This window comes from Nothobranchius furzeri, chromosome 7 (genome assembly GCF_043380555.1).
Source record: "Nothobranchius furzeri strain GRZ-AD chromosome 7, NfurGRZ-RIMD1, whole genome shotgun sequence".
NCBI classification, from domain to species: Eukaryota; Metazoa; Chordata; class Actinopteri; order Cyprinodontiformes; family Nothobranchiidae; genus Nothobranchius; species Nothobranchius furzeri.
Genome location: NC_091747.1, coordinates 25,475,274 through 25,503,235, shown reverse-complemented (window position 1 = coordinate 25,503,235; position 27,962 = coordinate 25,475,274). Strand labels below are relative to the sequence as shown.

General features: G+C 45.5%; 1 protein-coding gene across 3 annotated transcripts in view; it reads right to left on the bottom strand.

Moving 5' to 3' along the window:
• The window catches only part of gli2a (GLI family zinc finger 2a), a 78,924-nt gene continuing 50,962 nt past the window's right edge, over positions 1-27,962 (bottom strand). For all 3 annotated transcript variants that reach the window (XM_015954999.3, XM_054751278.2, XM_070552939.1), the window contains 10 exons: positions 26,182-26,379; positions 18,243-18,444; positions 17,603-17,792; positions 16,505-16,615; positions 16,110-16,250; positions 8,377-8,526; positions 7,188-7,352; positions 6,340-6,615; positions 5,284-5,647; positions 1-5,069 (listed from right to left, as the gene is read on the bottom strand). In XM_015954999.3, coding sequence (XP_015810485.3) covers positions 2,794-5,069; positions 5,284-5,647; positions 6,340-6,615; positions 7,188-7,352; positions 8,377-8,526; positions 16,110-16,250; positions 16,505-16,615; positions 17,603-17,792; positions 18,243-18,444; positions 26,182-26,379 — 4,073 coding nt within the window. In that variant the 3' untranslated portion in view covers positions 1-2,793. The remainder of the gene's footprint in view (positions 5,070-5,283; positions 5,648-6,339; positions 6,616-7,187; positions 7,353-8,376; positions 8,527-16,109; positions 16,251-16,504; positions 16,616-17,602; positions 17,793-18,242; positions 18,445-26,181; positions 26,380-27,962) is intronic.

Sequence of the window (27,962 nt, the reverse complement as noted above, 5' to 3'; positions counted from 1 at the left end):
TGGAAAAGGAAATATTTTATTTGACATGTACAAAAGCCACACACACACACACACACACACACACACACACGGAGCAGAGCAATAATAGATGGAAGCATAAACAGAAACATTAAATCTACTAAGAATTCCAGCAAACAGAACAGAACGGAGGACTCTGTCAACTTATCAAAGTCCGAGTCCCCCGGAGGACTCCGCAGTTCATCTGAAGCCCGGGGGGCGGGGTTAATTAGGACCGGCTCTCTGCTGAGAACACACAGAGGTACTTGTATATTCTGTTAGAGAACGTTCTTCATCACATACAAATAAGGACTCTTGTGATGCGTCGGATAACTCACAGGCGGATCCTTGTCATTCCGATCCGTTTCCCTCATGAAACGGGACCGCGGGGAGTTCTAGGCTCTGATCCGGAGGACGGAGCGACTGTTTTCATTGGTTTATCGAAGTTCTAGATCAAAAACTATCATGTTTCTGTAAAACACCTTCAAACAAGGGCTGCCAGAACTTTCGCAGCCACATTTGTTCCATTTCTTTAGTTAAAACTCACAAAAGAACGTTGGACTGTTGTTGATTTGTGCACATTTAGCCGTTTCTTTACGAAATAAATCATCATTTTCCTGATACAGAACTCTTAGCAGCCCGAGTTGAAATGTACATGATGTGGTAAACGTTCTGAACAATCTGTCGTAGGTCCCTAAGCAGCCTCTGTTTAGAGAAATAGAGAAAATCCACAACTGAGTGAAGACCAAAGTGTGATTTTAGTTTAGAAACTTTCATGCAGCTGTTGGTTCAACACAAAAAGTTATTTCAGTAGGAATAAGAACTTCCTGCTGGACTCAACTCCAGGATTAAGATCAGTTTTTAGCCAATGGTGGTTATGTCTGATATCCATCCATCTCCTGCTTTTCGTTTAAAGTGGTGGCATGGACGTACCAGGTGCAGGAGACATTTTTCACCTATTCCTGGAGCTTTCAAAGCTTTCCCAGATCATAATTCCTCCAGGGAGTTCTGGGTCTGATCCAGGTCTCCTAGAAGAGCCTAGAAAGCCTTCAGGTAATGAAAGGCATCCTAATTAGAAGCCACCTCAGCTGACTCCTTTCCATGAGGAGGAGCAGCAGCTCAACATGGATGATCCAAATCCAGGTGAAATATTAGATGTTTCCGATCCTGGAGGCTCAGCATGTTTCTGTCGTTCCAGCTCCAACACACCTGTTCAGCAGCTCACCAGGCTCTGCAGAAGCCCGTTGATCGTATCAAACAAACATCAGCCTGTCGGTTAAACCCGAGAGCTGCCCTGAGTTTCATTATCACAAGACATGCTGTCACCCGTCACACAATTAATGTACCAATAAGTCATTCATGTGCACATTAGACTAAATTATATATTTTAATTATATACTTTTATTTTCTGTTCAGTTCAATTCAATCCAGTTTATTTATAAAGCGCCAAATCAGGACCAGAGTCATTCAAACATTCCAATACAGGTCAGGTCATTAAGCCAATCAGTAAACAGTTTCCTATATAAGGAACCCAGCAGGTCACATCGAGTCACTGACTAGTGTCAGAGTGTTTACAGCAATCCTCATACTAAGCAAGCATGCAGCGACAGTGGAGAGGAAAACTCCCTTTTAACAGGAAGAAACCTCCAGAGGATCCTGACTCAGTATAAGCAGCCGTCCTCCACGACTCACTGGGGATCGAGAAGACAGAGCAGGCGCACACACGCACACACACACACACACACACACACACACACACACACACACACACACACACACACACACACACACACACACACACACACACACACACACACACACACACCCATCAGCCCCCCCTCCCTGGCTGGTTCTGGTTTTGTGTGTGTGTGTGTGTGTGTGTGTGTGTGTCCTAAGTTAAACATGTCACGACCTGCTCTGCCAGGTTTCCCGTCTCCTAAATGTTCCTACTCCAGGTCCAAAGTTTGCCTAAACTTTCCACATTTTCTTTTTTTAAGAATCACAACGCTTGCATGGAAAGTCACTTTTGCAGTTTTCAGACCCGTCTTGTGAGTAAGCAGTCCCAGGTGCGTTGGAGCAGAGAAACCTCTAAAACATGCTAGACCTCCAGGATCAGGACTGGACATCCCTGGTTTAGAAGAACCAGTACGTTCTCCTTTCAGCTCTTAGTGGGTGTAACTGTTTATGAACTCCTGGAAAAGGTTGGAGCTGATTCACGACAACAGGAACACACGTTCACCACCACTCAGAGTAGCTGTTAGTCACCATTTCTGTGAAGGGAGCCTGTTCTGTGAGCAGCCTTCGACAGATAAAACAGGAAAGGGAAACTTTTACACAAACGCATCAGAAGGGCGGAGTTCTCTCCGCAGAGCTTCTGTCTGGTCCCAGCACACAGCAGCTCTGTTGTCTCTGATGGTCTCCTGGTGTCTTCGGGGTGTCCTCTGATGTCCCCACAAAGGCACAATGTGAAGCTTTCAGCGCACTGCTTTATAACGCCTTCTGACACACAAAACGGCGTCCGTCTCTAGGGAGTTTATCAACCCTGGGCTGTCAGATGTGTTGTTAAAAGTATGGCTTTAAAAAACAAACAAGAACGTAATCCTAACTAAATTTACTATAAATGATTCCTTTTACCGGATTACAGTCGGAAGCAAACATCACACGATTACCAGAGTCATGTAGGCAATGAAACGAGTGAGTGCCAGCTGTAGCTCGTACATTCAGTGCTTTCATCGTGTCCATGAAGTCCAGAAGGACTTGGAGACGACGGATGAACGATGAGGTGTCGGACTGCTCTCAGCTAATCATGTTGAGGAACTTGCTTTCTTCAGCTAAAGCTGTGAGCATGGAGTTCATGTCGCCGATGGCCATGTTGCCGATCCCCGCTGGAACAGACGCCAGGGTGACGGAGTTGCGTGGGGTGGTGAGCCGTGAGGAGCTCTGCGACAGGCTCTGCAGAAGACCAGGACTCAGGGTCCCTGACATGAGGCTGGAGTGGTCTCCATCATCCAGCATGGTGTCAAAGTCTATCTGGGCATGCTCCATGCCCCCTGACCTCCCTGTGGAGGAATCGGCTGTGCTGCTGGAGACCTGGTTGGTTTCTGGTGAGGCCATGTTGGCTGTAGCTGTGCGGTTGCTGGGAGTGCTGGCGTCGGTACTCGGGGACATGGACGCATCCAAGCTGACCGACGACGGTTGAAACATATGAACCTGGCCCGTGTAGAAGACGGCTGAGTTCTGATGGTCTGAGCTACTGGTTTGGGTCACTGGCTTGCTGTACCTCTTGGGGCTCGCCTCAGATGTGTCGTTGCCGTGACCCTGACTCCGATCGGACACTTTGGGTGTTTGGCTTGGTTGTGTCAGGCCAGAACCTGCGTGTTGCCTGGTGACGGGCCTCGGTTCTGCGGGCGGTCTGGGGTGCAACAATCCTCTGGTCCCATTCTGAATACCATGCTGTTGTTGCTTGGGGGGGATGCTGTAATTTTGCTGCTGGTCCACTGGGTTCATGCGGGGGTACCCATCCATCTGGGCTGCTGTTCTGTAACTTTGCAGGTCTGGTTCTGCTGTACTGTTCTGGGCTGAGTTTCCACAGACAAGATTTGGACCTCCCTCTTGGCTGAACCCTTGTTGGTGGTTTATTGAGCCGTTAAAGCTGCATTGCCTCTGTTGCTGCTGGAGGGAAACGTTGACCATCCTCTGGTTGCCGTGGAGCACGTACCCCTGCATGTTCTGACTCATAGGAGCAACCTGCTGGTTGCTGCTCAGACCCTGAGTTTGTGCCTGAAGGGACCCAAAGTTGTGCCTCTGCTGGACAACGGCTAGATTCCCTCTTCCAGGATGCTGATGAGGTTTAGGGATCTTTGCCGTGGCGTCAATCGTCCCTGAGCTCACCTCGTTCCACTGCACCGGCATGTTGCTCTTGCTCATGTTGTTGGGCAGCGCTGAGAAAGGCTGCTGGGGGCCGTTAGGACCCACCTGGTAAGGCTGCATGTCTTGACCAGACCGAGGCATGGCTCCATCCACCATGGCCATCCTCCTCTGTCCATGAAAGGATGTTGGGGGGGGCATGCCTGTCTGGTAGCCCTGAGTCTGACTGCTAGCGTTATAGTTGACTTGGCCCAAGTTGTGACCTGAAGGTCCAGAAGTCTGTGACCTGAGATACTGCACCACATCATCAGGAAGAACCATCTCATCCTCTCCACTCGGTTCTCCCCCTGCTGCCATCCCATCTACGAGAATGTTTTCCATGGCAACGTTCTCGGAGATGCTGGGCGGTCGAGGGGCAAACGGGTAGCGCTGGAGGCTTCCGTCAGAGCGAGTGTAGGCCTGCATCGCCAGAGTCTGATGGCGCTCAGCAGCAAATGGGGCATTCATGGGGTTCATGCTGTTCATGCTGTTGTATCGCTGAACCCGAGGGAACGAATGGGGGTCCAGCGTGGGACGCCGCACTGGGTCACTGGCCCGCCGTGGGAGGCTGCTGGGTATTTCATGAGGCAGCATGCTATGCGAGCCATATCCAATATCACTACATCGCCTTGGAACAGATCCGGAGGGAGGGTGATGGAATGGGAGCGTGGATCCTTCCTGGGAGTCACTGTAAAGAGCCATTCGTGTCCTCAAGCTCATTCGATCCATGTTGGGGAGAGGGGTGGGCGGAGCTCCTCCGATGGCAGCTGCGTACTTTGCTTTGAGCCGATAATGCTGAGCTGGCGTAAGACTGAGTACACCAGGAAGCCCTCCTCCACTGAAACCACCACCTCCACAGTGGCTGGCCTCGCTGGAGCGGCGGGACATATCTGCGGAGATTGGGTCGTACGAGTCAGCCGAGCTGATGTTGTTGTGGCGGTTAGCACCAAACTGAGACGCCTCACTGGAGCGACGGCTGGAGTAGCAGGGTGATATACCGGACGAGCGTCTGCTGCAGGCGGAGCTGATGATGCTGGCGGTGCTGCCGCGGCGCTCGTTCAGCTGGTTGAGCAGCGTTACTTCACACGAAGACAGGTCACCAGAGGGCTGGCCGAGGTTCACACCGCCAACGTGACCCGCCATGTTGGAGCTCTCCAGCAGGGAACCTGGACACATGAAGGGAGTGTTATAATGAAAAGGTTCTGAGAGTCTAATTTCCCTCTGGGATTAATAAAGTATCTTTGAATTGAATCTGCTAAATAAAACCACCAAGGGTGTTGAGCAGCTGATGCACAGAAGATCAGGTCACCTTATGTGGTGCTCAGGAAGGAGAGCCCGGTGGCCTTCAGCTTAAGACAAGCGTGACCCTGAAACACGTACCGACTGCAGGTATGGGAGGCAGCTTCATGGTGTTGCGTTGACCCTGCGACGGCTGCGGTCCAGCGTTGACCCAGGGACACGAGTCCCTCACTGTCTTCAGGCTTTCCTTCTTGATGTTTTCCAACTTGATGGTGACTGCTCCGCCATAACCGACGGATTTCCTCAGCTGAAGTCCCACCCCCGCCTGCTGGCCCCCGGGAACGGTGGAGTCGACCACGGGGCAGTCTTCGTGTGCGCTCAGGTCCCTAAAGCTGCCCCCGCTGTGCACGGCCATCTCTACCCCACTGTCGATGTTGTTGGCGCTGCTGAGAGGCGACGGCTCGCTGCTGCAGGACGAGTGGCCACCAGGACTGGACTGATACGTCTGCAGGGGGGCAGCGTGGTCCGGTTTCATAGAGGAGTCACAAACCAGACCACAAAAGGTTAAAAAACACCAACATTCAAATTTACTATTGGATCAATATGCTGTCAAACTGACATCAGTGAATAAAACGAGTAAGAAAATCAACACCAGACTCACGCTGTGTTCACAGAACTCCATTAAATATTCTCCAGTGTTGAATAATTACGTAGTTCATGAATCCCGACTGTAATGGTGTTTTGTGATAACTTATAAGGGTCTATAGTTTCAGTCTTATTCATTATTGATTCATTTATTAAAATAAAATAAGCATTAAAGATGATTTCTGTGGTTCAGAAGTTATTTCCAGCCCAAAAGGAACACGATGGAGGTTTTATCTGTCTGATGAACATCTGGATTTAGGTCTGTGGGGTGTCATGGTCTGGTGTGGAGACGGGATGAAGAAAGAGGCAGGATGCACCCACGCCATGCAAAAGGAAAATAATGCAATGATTAAAGCTGAAGACAGAAAACCGCCACCTCACCTTAGAGTAGTCTGTCCATTAGCCGGAGGTTAAAGGAGAAACAGAAATAAGGAACAATCCAGAGTCTAAAAACACGTTTCCTCTGAGTTTAGGAGTCAACTAATCAAAAGGACTGAAGCAAGGCAGGTTAGGAAAGAAGAAGCGTGCAGCTGATGCTTCATCTGAACTCACCACTGAGTTCTCCGTCTTGATAGACTTGACCTGCAGACAGTCCTCCGCCCCTCTAGAGGTGCTGTTGGCCTCGGTCTTCCCATCCACGCCTCTCGATCCGTGCCTGGAGTCGTTCTCCCCGTTTCCTTTGGGCGGCTGCAGCCTCGGCGGAGCGTCGCCGCGTTGCTTCTTTGTGACGTGGGCTTCAGGTCCGTGGACGGTCTTAACGTGCTTCCTGAGAGAGCTGGGGTCAGTGTAGCGCTTCGTACAGCCCGGGATTTTACACACGTACGGTTTCTGCAACAGGGAATTGAAATGATTCACATCCAGTAGGAATCACCTTTACATGGAATTGTGTCCGTCAGTCTTTGAATCTGGTGTTTCTGTTTACCTAAACAAAAGGCTAAAGGTGTGTGTGTGTGTGTGTGTGTGTGTGTGTGTGTGTGTGATTTTATATAAGGAGCCCAGCAGGTTGCATCGAGTCACTGACTAGTGTCAGAGTCTGTACGGTAATCCTCATACTAAGCAAGCATGCAGCGACAGTGGAGAGGAAAACTCCCTTTTAACACAAAGAAACCTCCAATCCTGGCTCAGTATAAGCAGCCATCCTCCACGACTCACTGGGGTTGAGAAGACAGCGCACGCACGCATGCACGCACGCACACACACGATGGACTAGAAGTAGTACTTTATATTTTTAAAAAGTAAATGTCAGACAGACGATCTGATTGGTGGACATTAGCAGTTAGAATCCATTCGATCCTTCATGTCGATCCAATTCAATGTTAGTTTGATTTGATTTTTCATCGTGAAATAATGAGGCTAAAGTTGCGTTCTCTGTAAAACATCAAAGCCGTGCATGAACAAACCTCGTTCGAGTGTGTGCGGTTCTGGTGTTTGGCCCGATCGGAGGCGTTGGAGAAGGCCTTGTTGCAGCCTTCGTGCTCACACACATAAGGCTTCTCCCCGGTGTGGGACCTGAGGTGGGTTTTAAGGTTCTCCAGGCGAGAGTAAGCTTTGGAGCATCCCTCAAACTGTAGAAACAGAAACACAATCAGACTGGAGTAACTCCAGGCTACGTAGTCTGCAGCCGTGAAGCAGCAACACACACAAAAGAGCTTTTAGGTGTAATCAGTCCTGGATGCGTGCCCACCTGATGTGGCGTGCCACACAAAAGCAAAGCTCTGTTACACTTTAGCAGAATAAATAAATAAACAAATAAAAGCACTTTGTGGGAAGTATCTAAGTGTGAGGTGTGGTGGTGCGCTCTGCCTGCCGGGCTTTGTTGAGACAAAGACAACTCTGTGTTTTAGCGTTTGTGTTCTCTTGTACTCTACATGCTATAATTTGGTATTCCTTCTAAGCAGTCATTGTGAGAGTAATTGGCTTTGAAATTAAAAGAGAATCATATAAGAGCAGCTCAGAGAGAGGATAAAAACATCAGAAGACTTTATGAGATGTGGTTGAGGAGGAGATGGAGGGTTATGAGAAGATGCATGTGGGATTTGAACGGAGAATGTACAGCCTGAACTTAATAAGGACCCCTGGCCCCCTGCGCCTCTGCAGAGTGTAATTACACAGTCACGCTGTCAGTCAGCGTTTTAACGTTTCGCCTTCACAAGTGTTTTAATGCATTCACAAGAGCCAGCCAGTGAGCTTTGAAGCCACAAGCAAACAGGCACTAAGTCTAATCTTCAAGGAAACGCCTTGATTTATCAATGTGGACCAGATCACATGATGAAAACCTCTAACTAACGACATCTGGATCCATCCGTCTGAAAGCTGCACCTGGTCAAAGGTTCAGTCACACTGAAATGTCCTGGTGTTGTGGGCCAGATGTCTCCGGAACAGATTTTAATGAAACAAAACCTCAGATCTCCATAGACTGTTCTAGACTCGGCCTCTGCTGCAAACTCCCCCAGCAAAGCAAAGAAGGCTGAAACTCCGTTGGAAGTTCAGCTGGAACTTTTAGTTTGGAAGTAAAATATGAAGGATGCCAGAGGAAAAGGGACCAGCAGGCGTCCACCACGACAGGCCCTCCTAAACCCAAGCTCTTACTGTGCACTTGTGTGGCTTCTCCCCCGTGTGCCGCCTCATGTGGACCACCAGCATGTACTGGGCCTTGAAGGGCTTCTGCTCCCGGGAACACTCCTCCCAGCGACACACGAATTCCTTCTTCTCCCCGTGGATGTGGTCATTGTTGATGTGCTGCGTGGACAAATCAGATCTGGTCAATCATCAGCACCGGGAGCATGTGTTCACAACCAGAGCCGTAACTGTGAGAAGAACCTCGAGTGTGTTGACACGTGTGAGTTGGAACATTCTTGTGTTTTTCCCACAATCAGGTTCTCCCTCCGCTGCGCCGTCAGCAAGACGGGCGGCTCTATATGTTATCGGTGACAGTTTTAATGTCAATAGGAGAGCAAGGCAATAAAACAACTGTTTGTTCAGGCCGTGTGCGTTCGCCGTTACTTTTCTTCAGGAAGAGGAACTTCCTTACGAGGCGACTGAAAACAAATCAGCACCAGTCGCTTCCCAGGGAGAGGCTGGTACCAGCAGAAGTTTGGGAGGACTTGGAGACTGGAGTGAAAATGAGGAGAAACTTTGAATTTTCGCCGTACAGCCCGGCCAACGATTGGCCGGTTTCCTTTCAGCTCCGACTCGTCTCGGATGTGGGACTACAACAAATCACACTCATAAGGAATGTTTTAAAAATCAACATTGTCATCATTTTCTTGGGGAAATTTAGCATAAATATAAAAAAAGCTAGTTTTTACACAGAAGAGTGTATAAAAGGGAGTTTTCCTCTCCACTGTCGCTTTATGCTTGCTTAGTATGAGGGTTGCTGTATAGTCACTGACACTAGTCAGTGACTTGATGCAATTTGCTGGGTTCCTTATATAGGAAACCTTATTTCTGATTGGCTTAATGAACTGACCTGAATTGGAATGTTTATTATGTGAAGTGCCTTGAGACGACTCTTGTCGTGATTTGGCGCTTTATAAATAAACTTGAATTGAAATTGAATTGAATTGAATTGCATTTTCCCAGATTTTTCTACTTAATACTTGTGTTCTTCATGTTAAAAGACTTAAAGGTCGTCGGATGGATGACCTCAGCCAGCGAAAGTTAAACAGCCTTTAAATCTCTGTAATGACGTTTATTTATGAACACGCTGTAATGCTGATGGCTCGTTCTGACCAGCGTTTGGTGTTTCAGGCTGAGCAGCTTCACTCATAAAGCACATTTCATACAAACGGATTATGAAATGTTCTTTTCAGGAGCAAAAGTAAAAAACATTAAATGTCACGTTTTTAAAATAAAGCTACAGACAGCTTAAGCTAAAAGGTTAGAGATGTTTAACTCTTTTATGTAGTTTGTGCTTCAGACAAAACCGTTTCAATAATCAGAAGACACAAACGTTTGTGAACAGCCATCTTTCTGATGGACCACATGCAAACATCCACACGTCCAGAGGAACCGCTTCATTTCCTGAGGACATCCCGGCCCACAATGCTCCACTTATGTGGTCGTCTTCTTCACCAGAGAAAAAGCTCCGCGGTCGCATATTCTGCTGAGATCTATTTTGGGTTGAAGGAGGAGGGACGGAAACAAGCTTGGCCCCGAGCAGAGCGCTCCATTTTCAGGTTTCACACTAATAATCTATAATCTGGGTCTTTTTTAAACAGGATTCATCCAGGAAACACTGGCAGGTGCTGCCTTTGTCTCTTCTTATGCTGGTAATGTGAGAACGGATCGGATGGATCAGGAATAATCTGTAGGTTTCATCGGGAACATTTGTTTTTTCTGTTCCTCAGCACGTCTGTCAACAAATAAACATTTCGCTAAAACAAACAAAATAAGCCAAAGACAGAAGCAAATCACGAGGTTACAAACGCAGGACAAACACTAAAGGACAAGTCACGTTGTGCTTCTTACACCGTTTTAAATGTTAGAAACACATGTTTACATTAATATATTTTATACTGATGACATGTTTTCTGTGTTTTGTGACAATTGTAAACATTTTTCATAGATGGACTTTTATACATCAACATTAATTTTTCTGATTAGTAAAAATAATCATGTTCAGTAAATCCCTTTCTTAACAGACGTCCCTAAAATAAACATCACGCCCCCAGCAGCTGTGGCTGCGTAGGGAATGTGGGAATAATGGGACAAGCTTAATAAATCTAATGCATTGTTATTATTACTAATTTTTAGTATTATTATCAAGAAAAGTTTTGTTATATTTTCCATCATTGTTACACGGGTGGCTGTTCTAGTTTATCTGGTTCTATGCTGGTGACCATGCAGACATTCCTGCAGTAGGATCACAAAAAGGCCTGGAAGGATGTCATTCCTCAGGCTTAAGGTAACTACTGTCCTGACTCCCTGCATCCCTGGCATCCTGCCGACCTCCTCCCATTGCTCTCTAGACAGTTGAACCCGACACGTTTCCTTCCTCCTGCTGCTGTGAGGCGGCTGACAGGGAATCAGAAAACAGGAACACAAGTTGGCTTGGGAGAGTAAAGGTCCAGAACTTCAGAGCTGCTGGCCTGACGATGGATTTATGGCCAGGCCTCTGGGCTTCAGAGGAGGGGGTGCTGGTGGGAGTAAGAGGTTAGGGGTCAAGGGTCATGGAGCTGAGAGGCTCATGGGGCGGGTGGCACAGCTGCGGGGTTTGGGCTTGGATTTGGCAAAAGCCATAAGGCTCATTAACATGGTGCGTGTGGAGCAAACAGGAAAGGATCCATCACTGGAAAACCTTCTGAGCAGATTTAATGACTGTCATCAGGGATCAGAACACAGGAAACTCAGGATCGGTGAACTGAGCTGGAATAACGTGGACTTACTGAACCCTACTTTTAATGTGGCGAGCCCCAGGGTGACCTTTATTGTGAACTATTTTGTACATAAATTGCTCCTATAGTGATTTATGAAGTAACATGTTGATGCATAAGATTTAGTTTAAAATATTCTGCAAAGTTTAATGATGACATCATCTCACTAAGGTGACATCATCTCACTACGGTGACATCATCTCACTAAGGTGACATCATCTCACTACAGTGACATCATCTCACTAATGTGACATCATCTCACTACAGTGGCATCATCTCACTACGGTGACATCATCTCACTATGGTGGCATCATCTCACTACGGTGGCATCATCTCACTATGGTGACGTCCTCTCACTAAGGTGACATCATCTCACTAAGGTGACATCTCACTAATGTGACATCATCTCACTACGGTGGCATCATCTCACTATGGTGACATCCTCTCACTAAAGTGACATAATCTCACTACGGTGACATCATCTCACTAATGTGACATCATCTCACTACAGTGGCATCATCTCACTATGGTGACATCATCTCACTACGGTGGCATCATCTCACTATAGTGACATCATCTCACTAAGGTGGCATCATCTCACTATGGTTACATCCTCTCACTAAGGTGACATCATCTCACTAAGGTGAGATCATCTCACTAATGTTACATCATCTCACTATGGTGACATCATAATACATAAACATAAATACATAAACATAAACATCATCTCACTAATGTGACATAATCTCACTATGGTGACATCATAATACATAAACATAAATACATAAACATAAACATCATCTCACTAATGTGACATAATTTCACTAAGGTGACATAATCTCACTAAGGTGACATAATCTCACTATGGTGACATCATCTCACTAATGTGACATAATCTCACTATGGTGACATCATCTCACTACAGTGACATCATCTCACTAAGGTGACATCATCTCACTACGGTGACATCATCTCACTACGGTGGCATCATCTCACTACGGTGGCATCATCTCACTATGGTGACATCCTCTCACTAAGGTGACATAATCTCACTAAGGTGACATCATCTCACTAAGGTGACATCATCTCACTACGGTGGCATCATCTCACTAAGGTGACATCCTCTCACTATGGTGACATCCTCTCACTAATGTGACATCATCTCACTACGGTGACATCATCTCACTAATGTGACATCATCTCACTACAGTGGCATCATCTCACTACAGTGGCATCATCTCACTTTGGTGAAATCATCTCACTACGGTGGCATCATCTCACTATAGTGACATCATCTCACTACGGTGGCATCATCTCACTATGGTGACATCCTCTCACTAAGGTGACATCATCTCACTAATGTTACATCATCTCACTATGGTGACATCATAATACATAAACATAAATACATAAACATAAACATCATCTCACTAATGTGACATAATCTCACTATGTTGACATCATAATACATAAACATAAATACATAAACATAAACATCATCTCACTAATGTGACATAATTTCACTAAGGTGACATAATCTCACTAAGGTGACATCATCTCACTATGGTGACATAATCTCACTAATGTGACACAATCTCACTACGGTGACATCATCTCACTAAGGTGACATCATCTCACTAATGTGACATCATCTCACTAATGTTACATCATCTCACTATGGTGACATAATAATACATAAACATAAATACATAAACATAAACATCATCTCACTAATGTGACAATCTCACTAAGGTGACATCATAATACATAAACATAAATACATAAACATAAACATCATCTCACTAATGTGACATAATTTCACTAAGGTGACATAATCTCACTAAGGTGACATCATCTCACTATGGTGACATAATCTCACTAATGTGACATAATCTCACTACGGTGACATCATCTCACTACAGTGACATCCTCTCACTAAGGTGACATCATCTCACTAAGGTGACATCATCTCACTAATGTGACATCATCTCACTAATGTTACATCATCTCACTATGGTGACATAATAATACATAAACATAAATACATAAACATAAACATCATCTCACTAATGTGACAATCTCACTAAGGTGACATCATAATACATAAACATAAATACATAAACATAAACATCATCTCACTAATGTGACATAATTTCACTAAGGTGACATAATCTCACTAATGTGACATAATTTCACTAAGGTGACATATTCTCACTAAGGTGACATCATCTCACAATGGTGACATAATCTCACTAATGTGACATCATCTCACTACAGTGACATCATCTCACTACAGTGGCATCATCTCACTACGGTGGCATCATCTCACTATGGTGACATCCTCTCACTAAGGTGACATCATCTCAATAAGGTGACATCATCTCACTACGGTGGCATCATCTCACTACGGTGGCATCCTCTCACTAATGTGACATCATCTCACTAATGTGACATCATCTCACTAATGTGGCATCATCTCACTACGGTGGCATCATCTCACTACGGTGGCATCATCTCACTATAGTGACATCATCTCACTACGGTGGCATCATCTCACTATGGTGACATCCTCTCACTAAGGTGACATCATCTCACTAAGGTGACATCATCTCACTAATGTTACATCATCTCACTATGGTGACATCATAATACATAAACATAAATACATAAACATAAACATCATCTCACTAATGTGACATAATCTCACTATGGTGACATCATAATACATAAACATAAATACATAAACATAAACATCATCTCACTAATGTGACATAATTTCACTAAAGTGACATAATCTCACTAAGGTGACATCATCTCACTATGGTGACATCATCTCACTAATGTGACATAATCTCACTACGGTGACATCATCTCACTACAGTGACATCATCTCACTAAGGTGACATCATCTCACTACGGTGACATCATCTCACTACGGTGACATCATAATACATAAACATAAATACATAAACATCATCTCAATAATGTGACATCATCTCATTAAGGTGACATAATTTCACTAAGGTGACATCATTTCACTCTGGTGACAATATCTCACTACGGTGACATCATCTCACTAAGGTGGCATCATCTCACTAAGAGGACATCATCTCACTACAGTGACATCCTCTCACTAAGGTGACATCATCTCACTATGGCGACATCATCTCACTAATGTGACATCATAATACATAAACATAAATACATAAACATAAACATCATCTCACTAATGTCACATCATCTCACTACAGTGACATCATAATACATAAACATAAATACATAAACATAAACATCATCTCACTAATGTGACATCATCTCACTAAAGTGACATAATCTCACTAAGGTGACATAATCTCACTACAGTGACATCCTCTCACTAAGGTGACATCATCTCACTATGGTGACATCATCTCACTAATGTGACATCATCTCACTAATGTGACATCATCTCACTCCAGTGACATCATAATACATAAACATCATCTCACTAATGTGACATCATCTCACTACAGTGACATCATAATACATAAACATAAATACATAAACATAAACATCATCTCACTAATGTGACATCGTCTCACTACGGTGACATCCTCTCACTAAGTTGACACAATCTCACTATGTTGGCATCATCTCACTAAGATGACATCATCTCACTACGGTGACATCCTCTCACTACGGTGACATCCTCTCACTAACGTGACATCATCTCAATAAGGTGACATCATCTCACTAAGGTGACATAATCTCACTATGGTGACATCATCTCACTAATGTGACATCATCTCACTAATGTGACATCATCTCACTACGGTGACATCATAATACATAAACATAAATACATAAACATCATCTCACTAATGTGACATAATGTCACTACGGTGACTTAATCTCAGTAAGGTGACATCATTTCACTACAGTGACATCATCTCACTACGGTGGCATCATCTCACTACGGTGGCATCATCTCAGTAAGATGACATCATCTCACTATGGTGACAACCTCTCACTAAGGTGACATCATCTCACTACAGTGGCATCATCTCACTAAGATGACATAATCTCACTATGGTTACATCATCTCACTAATGTGACATCATCTCACTAAGGTGACATCATCTCACTAAGGTGGCATCATCTCACTATGGTGATATCATCTCACTAATGTGACATCATCTCACTAATGTGACATCATCTCACTAAGGTGACATCATCTCACTAAGGTGACATCATCTCACTACGTTGGCATCATCTCACTAAGATGACATTAACTCACTACGGTGACATCCTCTCACTAACGTGACATCATCTCACTAAGGTGACATCATCTCACTACGGTGGCATCATCTCACTAAAATGACAATCTCACTACGGTGACATCATCTCACTAAGAGGACATCATCTCACTACAGTGACATCCTCTCACTAAGGTGACATCATCTCACTATGGTGACATCATCTCACTAATGTGACATCATCTCACTAATGTGACATTATCTCACCAAGGTGACATCATCTCACTACGGTGGCATCATCTCACTAAAATGACAATCTCACTACGGTGACATCATCTCACTAAGAGGACATCATCTCACTACAGTGACATTATCTCACTACGGTGACATCCTCTCACTAACGTGACATCATCTCACTAAGGTGACATCATCTCACTAAGGTGACATTATCTCACTACGGTGACATCATCTCACTAACGTGACATCATCTCACTAATGTGACATCATCTCACTAAGGTGACATCATCTCACTAAGGTGACATCATCTCACTAAGGTGACATCATCTCACTATGGTGACATCATCTCACTAAGGTGACATCATCTCACTATGGTGACATCATCTCACTAATGTGACATCATCTCACTAAGGTGACATCTCACTATGGTGATCAAGCTGATATCCAGCCATGTTGACACCCATCTTGGACTCACATGCACCAGCTGGTCCTGAGTGTCGTACTCCTTGGAGCAGCCCTCCCAGTGGCAGTTGGTCTCATAAACGGCCTCGGGTTCCTGTTTGCACTCGTCCTTATCCAGATCCTCGCTCAGGTCCAGGATCCCCCCGCCGTAGTCCTGGTAACAAACCACAAAGTCTTACAGATCCATCAGTGTGACTAAATGCACGCCAGCAGCATTGTGACTTGAAGTCGATGAGTTAGAGAAGCATCCTGTCATGGTTCTAATCTGGGAATCTGGAGAGTTGTAGCTAGGTCTGGATTAAGCTCTGTTACAGACATGGCCACGTGAAACCAAAACGGATAGAGATGTGATTTTCTGGGTTTTGTTAAGGTTACCTAATGAACCTGATTTGTTTTTGGCTCCATTACCTGAGCCGATGGTGAAATGGGCAGCGGGCCCTCTGCTTCTGTCTTGACCTTTGACTTTTTGTTGCTTAATGGATTGACAGTGCTGCTTACAGCTGGATCTCCGCCGGCATTCTGAAGAACACAGAAACAGGAGTAAGAGGAATTCCCTGACCTGGTCATGCTAACAGGCTAATGATTCATCCATCCTAATCAAACACCAGATTCCACTCAGAGTCCGTTAGCACTGGGCCAGAACCAAGACTAAACAGTTTAGACATCTTCATGAAGCCACAAGAGATTAAGACAGCAGAAAAGTTATCACCCCCGGTTCAGGTCAGGGTGGTGGTGGTGGTGGGGGTTCTCTAATCCCACCCACTAATTATTCAGAACCTCCATCAGACTCAGATCCAAAGTGGTTCAGATCAGAGCTGATGTGCGGAGGCCTTTCCTGGAGGAGGCGTAAACGTGATGCTGCTGTGAGGAGCAGGAAGTTTGCATCCGAGCGTAAACAGAGCCGCCTGGTTCTGACCCTAGGACTCATGGATTCATCCTACCAAAACGGGATTAAACCAAAACCTAAAGATTCAGTAGAACAGAACGTCAGAGGGTTCCGTCAGTGTGTAACGGACCAGGAAGCAGGTCCAATCCCTCAGATGGAACCACATCCAGAACAGCTGACAAAACCATGTTGACCAGGAATACTGTAGGAAAGCTTCATCAGGTTCTAGAGAACAGAACCCTGATGTTAACCCGGTCCAGAGGTGGCACCAACCCCTCAGGATTCCATCTGGGATGGAGCAGAACCCTGGATCAGGGTCTGCTGCATTCAGGACCACATCTGGTCCAGAAAACCCCATGCCACAACCCGGGCAGGTTCCGGACCCGCCCCAGAAGAGGATGTTGGAGAGTTTAGAAACCCGAAACAAGAATGGACCTGGTTCTGTTGGACTGGTAATCATCATTTGTCCTGATAATATAAATCGTTATAATCAATATTAATAATTATTAGTAATTCACTCCCAATAAATCCTGGAATAAATGATGTTTTTACTCCACTCAGGATCACGAGTTATGGCAGCAAACATGAAAACTAAGTCCTGAGTTGTCGAACGTTCCCACCTGGTTCAGGTCGGAGTTACTGTGCGCCGCCATGGGCGAAGCGCTGAGGGGGTGCTGGCGCGAGGAGAAGGAGGAGGGAGCGGGCTGAATCAGAGGAGGCGTGTGACCGAAGGCGTTGAGGCCTCTCTGCTGGGACAGGAGCTGCTGATAGGCCATGGGGTTGATGTGATGGGGGAAGCTGAACGTGGGGCTGGAACAGAACAGAAACAGATGATGGGAATGTCACAATCTCAGGGAAAACCTTCAGGATAAGAAACAGAAATGAAATAATTTGTATAAAAACTGGAAGATTTTTATTTTACTCCCAGGTGTTTTGATTTTTACTGATATTCCAGACGCTTCACCCTGTGTGTGTGTGTGTGTGTGCGTGTGCGTGCGTTAGAGAACGCTGGCTCATCCCTTGAGTTAGGAACTTTCTCCTGACCATGATAAGAGGTCAGAGCTGATTGTTTCATGCATTTAAAAAGTCAGAAACTGTTCAGGTACAAGAACTCAAACTCAGAAAGCAGTCAAAGGAAAGAAAACACGGACGGAATGTTTATGGAATTCTGTTATGGCGGCAGGTTTGGTCCTACATCCATCTGGTCCTGTTTATAGGACCTTCTGGACTCATGTCATGCGTTTGTTTCTGGTCTCCCACCTGATTCCTCCAACTGAAAGGTGTCCATAGGAGCTGCTAGCAGCCGAGCTGGAGCGGGAATTATTGATGTAAGCCACCAGGGAATTGGGTGATGTTCGGATCATGGTCTGCAGGTCAATGCTGGCATCTGACAGCGGCGAGATGGACAGAGCTCTCTTTCTGCTCAGCCGGGGAGTCAGCCTTGGGCTGGAGAAACGAGACACTGGACAGGACACACACACACACACACACACACACACACACACACACACACACACACACACACACACACACACACACACACACACACACACACACACACACACACACACACACACACACACACACACACGTATGAGGTTTGACTGGAACAGCATAAAGGCTGCAGAGTGAGAACCAGCATTTATCCTGGGCTGAGCTAGAGGTCACAGCCATGCTAAGCTGTATCTCCCACATCTCTCTCACACACAGCTCCCCTGTTTAACATTCGTATCCTCTTATGCATAATGAATCGGCCCCAATCATTCTCTGTAATTACTCTGATAGCGATCTCTTTCAGGCAAGTTAAATGGAGGCAATTTAAACAAATTGATTTCAGAATACCATTAAACAGAAAGAACAACTCAAAGGTAGGGTTCATGGCCGTCTGCTAAACCTGCTCCCCACTGGGAAACTTTTAGCTCTTCCAGCAGGCATCAGGTCCACATTCAGGAGCATTTGCTGTATTTATTCAGAATACTTAAGGTCTGTGGACAGAGAGAAGACTTTGGCTGGACCAAACAGGTGCTGGAGGTTTGGATGGTGTTGTAAAGGCCTCAGAACAGGCATCATCAGAGGCGCGAGACGCAGTAAACTCCTAACAGGCCCATCACAGCTCGCTCGCTCACAAACACACACACACACACACCCACACACACACACACACACACACACACACACACACACACCCACACACACACACACACACACACACACACACACACACACACACACATTGCCAGTCCTCTGATACTAACTGGTCCAGCTCACAGCCCAGCGAGCTAAATTGATTCAGGCACCGTCGTAATCGCAGCGCCAGACCTGCAGCCATAAAGCTGCGTCGTGCCTCCAGAGTTATTACGTTTGGAGGTGGCGACTCGTAAATCAGGGACATATGCGTTCAGTTAGAAGGCCCCCTGGAACCTCTGATGGCGGACGACAGTATTTGGGAGCCCTGAGAGAAAATAATGGGTGGAGATTATATGGAGGGAATCAAAGAGTTGGCAAAAACCACAAACTGTCCTCAGGAATGCATCTGTTTAGGGTTAGGGAGAAGCCGCCCCTCACTGCACATCGACTCCATCTGACGCTGAACTCATGTTTTTGTTGTTTCAGTCAACATCATATCTACTCACTGATGTGAGTGACTCCTAAACTCTGTTTCCTAAGGTTGACCAGCTGTGGTGGCCATCTTTTATTGGTTTGACTCCAACAGGAGTCGACGTTACTCCGGCCAGTTTCCGAGTTTTAGACAAACTAGATCCAGTGATTCAGGAGATATGGAGGACAGATATGAGTTCAAACCACCACGCCATCTTCTGCTGACGTCGACATTTCACTTAATCAGTTTGTTAATTTCCGAGGTCGCTGTGAGGTTTCACAACAACCTCCACATGCTTTTTGTGCTACAAGCATTAATCTTTTGACCAGTCTGATGCCACAATGGATCCATGCCACAACCGGCGCCTCAGACAGTCCAGCAGAGTGTTAGTGAGTGACTCTCATGTTATTAATCATGAATATTACTCATGAAGCCACTAAAAACCAACAGCTGTCATTTCTTGAGCTTTTTGTTTGGTGTCACTTAAGACCCAAAAGAAACATGTGTGTGTGTGTGTTGGGGGTTGGGGGGGGGGGGGGGTAGTAGAGGAGATACTTCAGACCCATCAACAGGTTCAATAAGAGATGCTTGTATTAATCACCCCACAGGCCTCACAACCTGGTGACCTGGGAGACTGGCTGTGGCCTCGCCCCTCTGGGAATGATGCCCATACCCCCCCCCCCCCCCCCCCCCCCACACACACACACACACACACACACTACCACCATCTTTAAACCTCCACCCAGTCCATACGTTGTGCTTGGCTCAAAAACATTCTTACAGCAAAAACTTTATCTGCAGCTTAGAGGAGATGATTTAGTTTTGGGCTGCGCAGTGGCGCAGTGGTTAGAGCTGTTGCCTTGCAGCAAGAAGGTCCTGGGTTCGCTTCCCTGCCTGGGATCTTTCTGCATGGAGTTTGCATGTTCTCCCTGTGCCTGCGTGGGTTCTCTCCGGGTCCTCCGACTTCCTCCCACAGTCCAAAAACATGACTGTTGGGTTGTCTAAATTGTCCTTAGGTGTGTGTGTGTGTGTGTGTGTGTGTGTGTGTGTGTGTGTGTGTGTGTGTGTGTGTGTGTGTGTCTTTGGTATGATCCGACCAGGATATGAACCCTGATCTCCCAGTCTCAGGGCAGATATGCTCATCATCACTATCCTAATCCTCATCATCCTCATCATCATCACCATCACGCTCATCACCATCATCATCATCATTGCCATCATCTTCATCATCACCATGATCCTCATCATCATCACCATTCTAATCATCATCATCATCATCATCATCATCATCCTCAACATCACTCTAATCATTGTAGAAGGTAAATATTGTTGCTTTTAAGCTTAATATATTACCTCTACTTATGACCAATAAGCTAAGATGTTCTATATAAATATAGAACATCAACCTGCTTGGTCTTTGGATGTTTAATCAGAAGATTCTAGGATTCTTTGCTTTTTTCAAGGGATCAAACACACTTCGTCTCAATTCAGACAGAGTCAGGTTTCTAAAAGCAAGACATGTATTTTCTAAACAAATTAAAACAAGACAAATTAAATAGGACGACTGTGATGGATGAATCTAAATGGATGGAAGGTGAGATGTATGGTAACTGAATGGTGTGTGTTCGTTAGAACCTTGCATCTTGAAGAACTGAGTTCTGGGTGAAAAGAATTAGGTTTGCATTGAACTACGAAGTTGGTTCTTATCAAAACAGCATCAGACGCAATCACGTGTGTTTACCTCACCCTTTCTTTGGAGACCCTCTTCGTGGATCCGGAGGTCACAGAGGTCGGATGACCTCTGGGCACCAAGGTTCAGTAGATTAACCGCAGCACCGACGTTCCAGTCCAGAGATGTCGCCAGGCACACAGGTTGGAACTAGTTTGCGTCTAGAGCAGCTGTCTCTGAATAGCTGAAGGAACCGTTTTGCTGTGTCAGCTGTAGGCAGCTGTTAGCTTGTCGAAAGCTTGTCAAGAGATGTGGTGGCTAGAGAGTTTTCCTCCGATGGCCAGTCAGAGTTAGCTCAACTAACAGGATGCTGAATCTCACAGAATGCCGGAGTGATGGAAAGGTGATTCACTCCGCAAGTGACTCGGTTTTAATATTTTCATATTATGATTTACTTGGCCAATCGGAACGCGCCATGCTAAGGGGTGTTAACAACAAACCTCAGAATGTCATGCCTTCTTTCAGATACAGGATGCTCTGATTTGTGGCTAAGAAAATATCTATGTGCAGTGACGTCACTTTAACTTAAATTTATCAATAATGAACATTGTGTCTGATTGTAGATAATGATTCACTTGTTAAACCAAACATTACTGATCATCATATATAAATCTTTCAATGTAATAATAATATTCATTACCACAGTAATTTAAGCACAGACTAATCAACCTTATTAATTTAAGCACAGACTAATCAATACATTATTATTATTATCCATCGACCATATGATCATTCACTATTATAACGGTTCAGTCCTTTATTCTGTGCAGGACAGCCTAGATAAGCAGACAGGCTTGGCAGAGAAGAACCTTGAGAAGGGAACATGATGTTGATAATATGTTATCATGTGTTCAGAGCTGCAGAGGCCCGGACTCCAGCTGACGGACTGGCAGGATCCGGTAGATTAAAGGCAACAAATGTAGACTCCTGTCTCCATATGACCAGATACTGAAGAGGTCAACTGTACATGAAAAACTGACCATTTGTGGACGTTACATTATCATCATCACCATCACCATGATCCTCATCACCATTCTAATCATCCTCATTATCATCATCACCATCACCATCACCATCCTCATCCTCATCATCACCATCATCACCATCCCCATCACCATTCTAGTCATCACCATTATCATCATCATCCTCATCACCATCATCACCATGATCCTCATCACCATTCTAATCATCCTCATTATCATCCTCATCATCACCATCACCACCATCACCATCACCATCACCATCATCACCATCATCACCATCCCCATCACCATTCTAGTCATCACCATTATCATCATCATCCTCATCACCATCATCACCATGATCCTCATCACCATTCTAATCATCCTCATTATCATCATCACTATCACCATCACCATCCTCATCATCACCATCACCACCATCACCATCACCATCATCACCATCATCACCATCCCCATCACCATTCTAGTCATCACCATTATCATCATCATCCTCATCACCATCATCACCATGATCCTCATCACCATTCTAATCATCCTCATTATCATCCTCATCATCACCATCACCACCATCACCATCACCATCACCATCATCACCATCATCACCATCCCCATCACCATTCTAGTCATCACCATTATCATCATCATCCTCATCACCATCATCACCATGATCCTCATCACCATTCTAATCATCCTCATTATCATCCTCATCATCACCATCACCACCATCACCATCACCATCACCATCATCACCATCATCACCATCCCCATCACCATTCTAGTCATCACCATTATCATCATCATCCTCATCACCATCATCACCATGATCCTCATCACCATTCTAATCATCCTCATTATCATCATCACTATCACCATCACCATCCTCATCATCACCACCATCACCATCACCATCATCACCATCCCCATCACCATTCTAGTCATCACCATTATCATCATCATCCTCATCACCATCATCACCATGATCCTCATCACCATTCTAATCATCACCATTATCATCATCATCCTCATCACCATCATCACCATGATCCTCATCACCATTCTAATCATCACCACCGTCCTCATCCTCATCACCACCATCATCATCATCACCATCCCCATCACCATTCTAGTCATCACCATTATCATCGCAACCACCAACAACAAATTAGCTAGTTTCTTCGCCTTCACCTCAGCTTTTACTTAATAAAATAAGAGATAGTTAACTAAAAGCACTAAAGAGTCAAATATTTGATCTTTGACTTTGTTGATAATCTGATTACTTTGTAATAAATAACTAATTTAATCTGACCTGTGTTCCAAGCCGATAACCCAGAGGATTATCGGAGTTAAACCTCTACAACACTGAACAGAGTGAAACGCTCTTTGTGGACCGGACCAACCTGCCAGCGGTACCACAGAGCTAAACATGTTTGTTCATCTCTGGACCAACGAGGAGTGATGAACGGTTTATTTTCCTGCTGGATTTCACTAACAGCAACACTGAGAAGTTTATTAGCAGCAGCTTGCTCTGAATCCTCTCTGAGCTCCTGGTGTCCAACCCAAAGCTGGCGTTGTGTTAGCCGGCGTGTTTATGCACACACTTCCACCAGCGTGCTCACAAACTAACATATAGTTAAGTGTTTGTGTATGCAGTCTGAGGGAACACCCACCCATCTCTCCCCCGCACCACCACATCAGTACACAAATCTTTCTCCCTCACTCGCTCTGCTGCAGCAACACAAAATCATCTTTTTGCTCGGGTTGGCAGACGTTTACTTTGGCTGTTGCTTTTGTCGTGGGAGCTTTTCCCACAAACCGCTCTGATATTCCTCTGCCCACCCACCCCTTTACATACCTGCTCATTTATATCCAAACAGGCTTCTGAATGCCTCCCAATGTGAGTGAACAGGACGTGGCTTTATTTAATAATCCATGCTAATGCTAGCTACCTAAACGTCAGCTCATTCGCTTCAGAATCATTTTGTGATTTATTACTTAGTTGGTCTCTCACCTGCAGCAGGTGGTGGTCACACCTAACCCCGTTTGCAGAACCTTTACTCTTGTTCCAGTCGTTTTCTTTTGTCATCAACAGATTAGCAGTTCCTCCCTTTTCAGCAGATTCCTTTGCTTAACTAACATTAAGTGTCTTTGTCCTGTCTTCTCACTGGGAAGGTGTTTTAGGCAGATGGACTGGGTCAGAGCTTCGTCTGTGAGGGTGTTGATCTGGAGAAGCTGAGCTAAAGGACCAAGCTCTGGGTTTACTGGTCCAAACCTTGTCTAAAAGGTGTACATGCCCCAACTGCCCAGAACTTTTCCACAAGTCCACTTCTCCCGGAGCATTAACATTCACAGAGCTGGGCTTAAGACGGGATCAGAAGGTGCGGTGGTCCAAGAAATGTGGGTTCACTGAGGTCTTTCACTTCTTGTGGTGGGTCTACTGAATATTAATGCATAAATTAATGTTTAATATGATATTTATCTGCACATCCACCCAAAACAAACACAGTGTGATGTCTGCAAAGCGTATTTACCACCTTCACCGCTGCTCGTACCTCGCTCGGAATAAATAAGTTCTTTGATTCAGCCTGAGGCGGCCCGCAACTACCATTAGTTAGCTGCCTCGGTCAATACGGCCTCTGTGTGTGGAGGTCGACATGGAAGAGCCTTCACACCAGCGGAGTGGCCCATTCCTGACCACATCACTCGTCAAACGTTAGTCGCTGCTGGGCCGGTGGCAGCGAGTGGATGAGCCGGCCGGGTGACAGAGGTTGCGGCTTCATGAGCAAACAGCCATCCCAAACAAGTGTGGGCGAAGCAGCACAGCGGCGGTTTGGGGGAGGACGGAGAGGTGGGCCCTTCATTCACTATTTAACTTTTAGATGGCGGCAATTTAAAAGATTAATGGACATGTAATCCAATATCAGCTAGTTGACTCAGTGTCACTGAAGAGTGACACAGCAGCAGTTGTTGTTGTTTTTCTTCAGGTGGGAGGTTTGATGGGAGGAAAAACAGAGCTGCACTCCAGAGCTGCCAAGCAGGGCGAGCAGTGATCAAACATCGGCTCAGAGCTGGAATCTTACCTTCAGCAGGTCGGGTTCATCAGGAAAAGTAGATTTCTCAGACACTGCCAGCACATCCTCCAGCTGAAAAGCACTTCAATGAAAGAAGCTGCTTCTGAGGAAGATCAACTCTGTTTCATTTTGAAGCTGGATTTTTGATCATCTGCTCCAGACCAACTTTTGATTTTGGATGTGACTTTGTTCTTTATCCCTTCAGACCTGCAGATCCTTCAGAGAAACTCCTGCTGACTCCACCTTTAGTTAGTTCAGCTAACATGTGCTAATTGCTGCAATCTGGGGAACTATCTGTGCATTTTTGCTCCAGCGTATAATTGATGCTGTTTGCTTTGCTTCTTTGTTAGATTTGCCCGACTGGTTTCCTGTGGAAGCCTGACTGGCCTCTGTTAGAGTGTTACCACCTGTTGGGACGGAGACGCCTCGTTTCTGCTCCATCATGACAACAAGCAGCTCATCCTGACAGCAGATATGAGAATCATTTATCTAGACTTGTTCTGCAGGATAATCATCCAAACCATCCAGAATCGCAATCAAGATTAGAGGCCCCTGTTTGTGTGCGTGTACGTGTGAGACTGTTTGTGTGTGTATGTGTGTGTGCATGCACATGTATGTGTGTCAGATTGGCTGCAGCTTTCATTAGAAGAACTCTTACCTGGACAAACTTGTTTCCTGTTCACAGGAATCAACATGTCTGGTGAAAAGATGCTCTAAGAGCTCCATGGTCAAAGATTAGAGCAGAGGTGGATGTAATGCAGAAAGTGAACCCTACACTCTAGTGATGTGATTCTGCTGCTGAAGTGCTTTTTGTCCTCACCATCCATGTAATCCGGTAGATGAGCAGCAGCAGCAGCGGCGGCGGCGGCAGCAGCGGCCCCATTCTGCATCAGCAGGTCGCTGTACGGGCTTCTCTGGCTGGCACTGGCCATCAGGTGGTAGTAGTCTGAGGGGTTGGCCCCTGGTGGTGGAGGCGGGAAACTGAACAAGGCTCGGTCCTTCAAGTGCTCGTGGCTGACTGCATCAGACAACAGAGGACAACATAAATCAGCTGGGAGAATTCATGCTACGGAATATCCGGAAGCATCCTGTTGAGGTCAGCTGATTACAGCGTTGCCCTTCTTTATCATTAAAGACATTTCATCTTCTCCTTTGCCTTCTGGGCTACACGCTGGGTCCCAAAATAACAAACTGCATTTTTATTGGACACTTGTGATGAATGGATTTGCATCTTTGTTAAAGTGATGCATTTGTTCTGAGTCACAGAAGAAGAACAAAGCAGACTTCCCTTGAACTCCACACTCACAGACCTTAGGATTACTATTGGACAGAGTTCTTGACAAAAACATGAAGTTGGAAGGACTCAGTAGAGGACACGAGTGCTTTGCTTTACAGATTTAAAGATCTGTGCATGCCTGCATGCCCCGGGGCGCGAGGCTTTTGATAAAAGATGTCTGATGTCTTTGAGGCTTGTGGGAAAAATCTCCAGAGAGTTCAGAAAGCACCGAACGAGAACAAGCAGGGCAAAGAGGGGAGGAGGGGGCTGCACATTCCAGGACTTTTACATAGTGTACACATTATATTTGACAGGATGAAGTCACTCAGGCTGCAGGTGCCGCTGACAAACTCTTAGAATAAACCTTAAACACGGCACGAACAGCAGCAATGTTGACATAAAATGTGTTAACACCTGTAGCCTGTAAAACTGCATTTAAAATGTCAGGAACCATGAGAGAGAGGGACGGATTAACTCTTTCCTGGCACTAACGGTGCCTGTGCACCCCCTCGTTTCCTGTGAGACGGGGGAGAAAGGGGAGTATTAATATGCAATATGGGGGAGGTAGAGGAGAGAAAACAGCCTCCCTCTGCCTCCTGGACACAAGCATAACAGAATTCTGGATCCAGCAGAAACTACTGGAGTTTGGTAAAAGAAGAAAGGTTCAGAATCAGATCCCAGAGCAGCTCAGATGGACTGGGCGGATATTGGATCACGTTACCATCGCTCAAGTAAAACATCTTGGGTCTGGAAGCAGCAGCTAATCTCTAACACGTCCTAGCTAAAGCAAAAACCTCCATTAGCTGCTACAGCTAACAGACACAACATCAGTTTCACAGAAAGTGAGCCAAAACTTGAGCAGCACGACGTCATTGATGAGTAGTGATGGGATTATTTTCTCAGCCCGTCGAAACATTTAAAGGGACATTATGGAAGTGTGACAGCCAAAACATGTATAGAAATAATAAATGTCTTCTTCCTGCAATGCCCTGGTCCTGTAGAATGAGCCCTGGCATTTTTTACAGTGATTGCCTGTTTTTCTGTAAAATCACAGAAAAAGAGAGATGCTCGGGTCGAGCAGGCTGCTTCATGCGCGTTCACGCTCAGGCATAGCCCGTAGCATTTGCTATCCGTAGCTTTAGCAGCAGAGAGCGAGGCAGTGCCACTTTGTCGCTGTTCCTAACGCCTAGTGACAAAGCTAGCTACATTTCTGAGGACCCTTAGCTACTTTCTTCTAGATATTTCCTGCAAATTAGCAACAAAATAGCCATTTTCGCTCCAAACCGTTCTTTGAACGTTATTTCAGCTGTCATCAACAATATAAA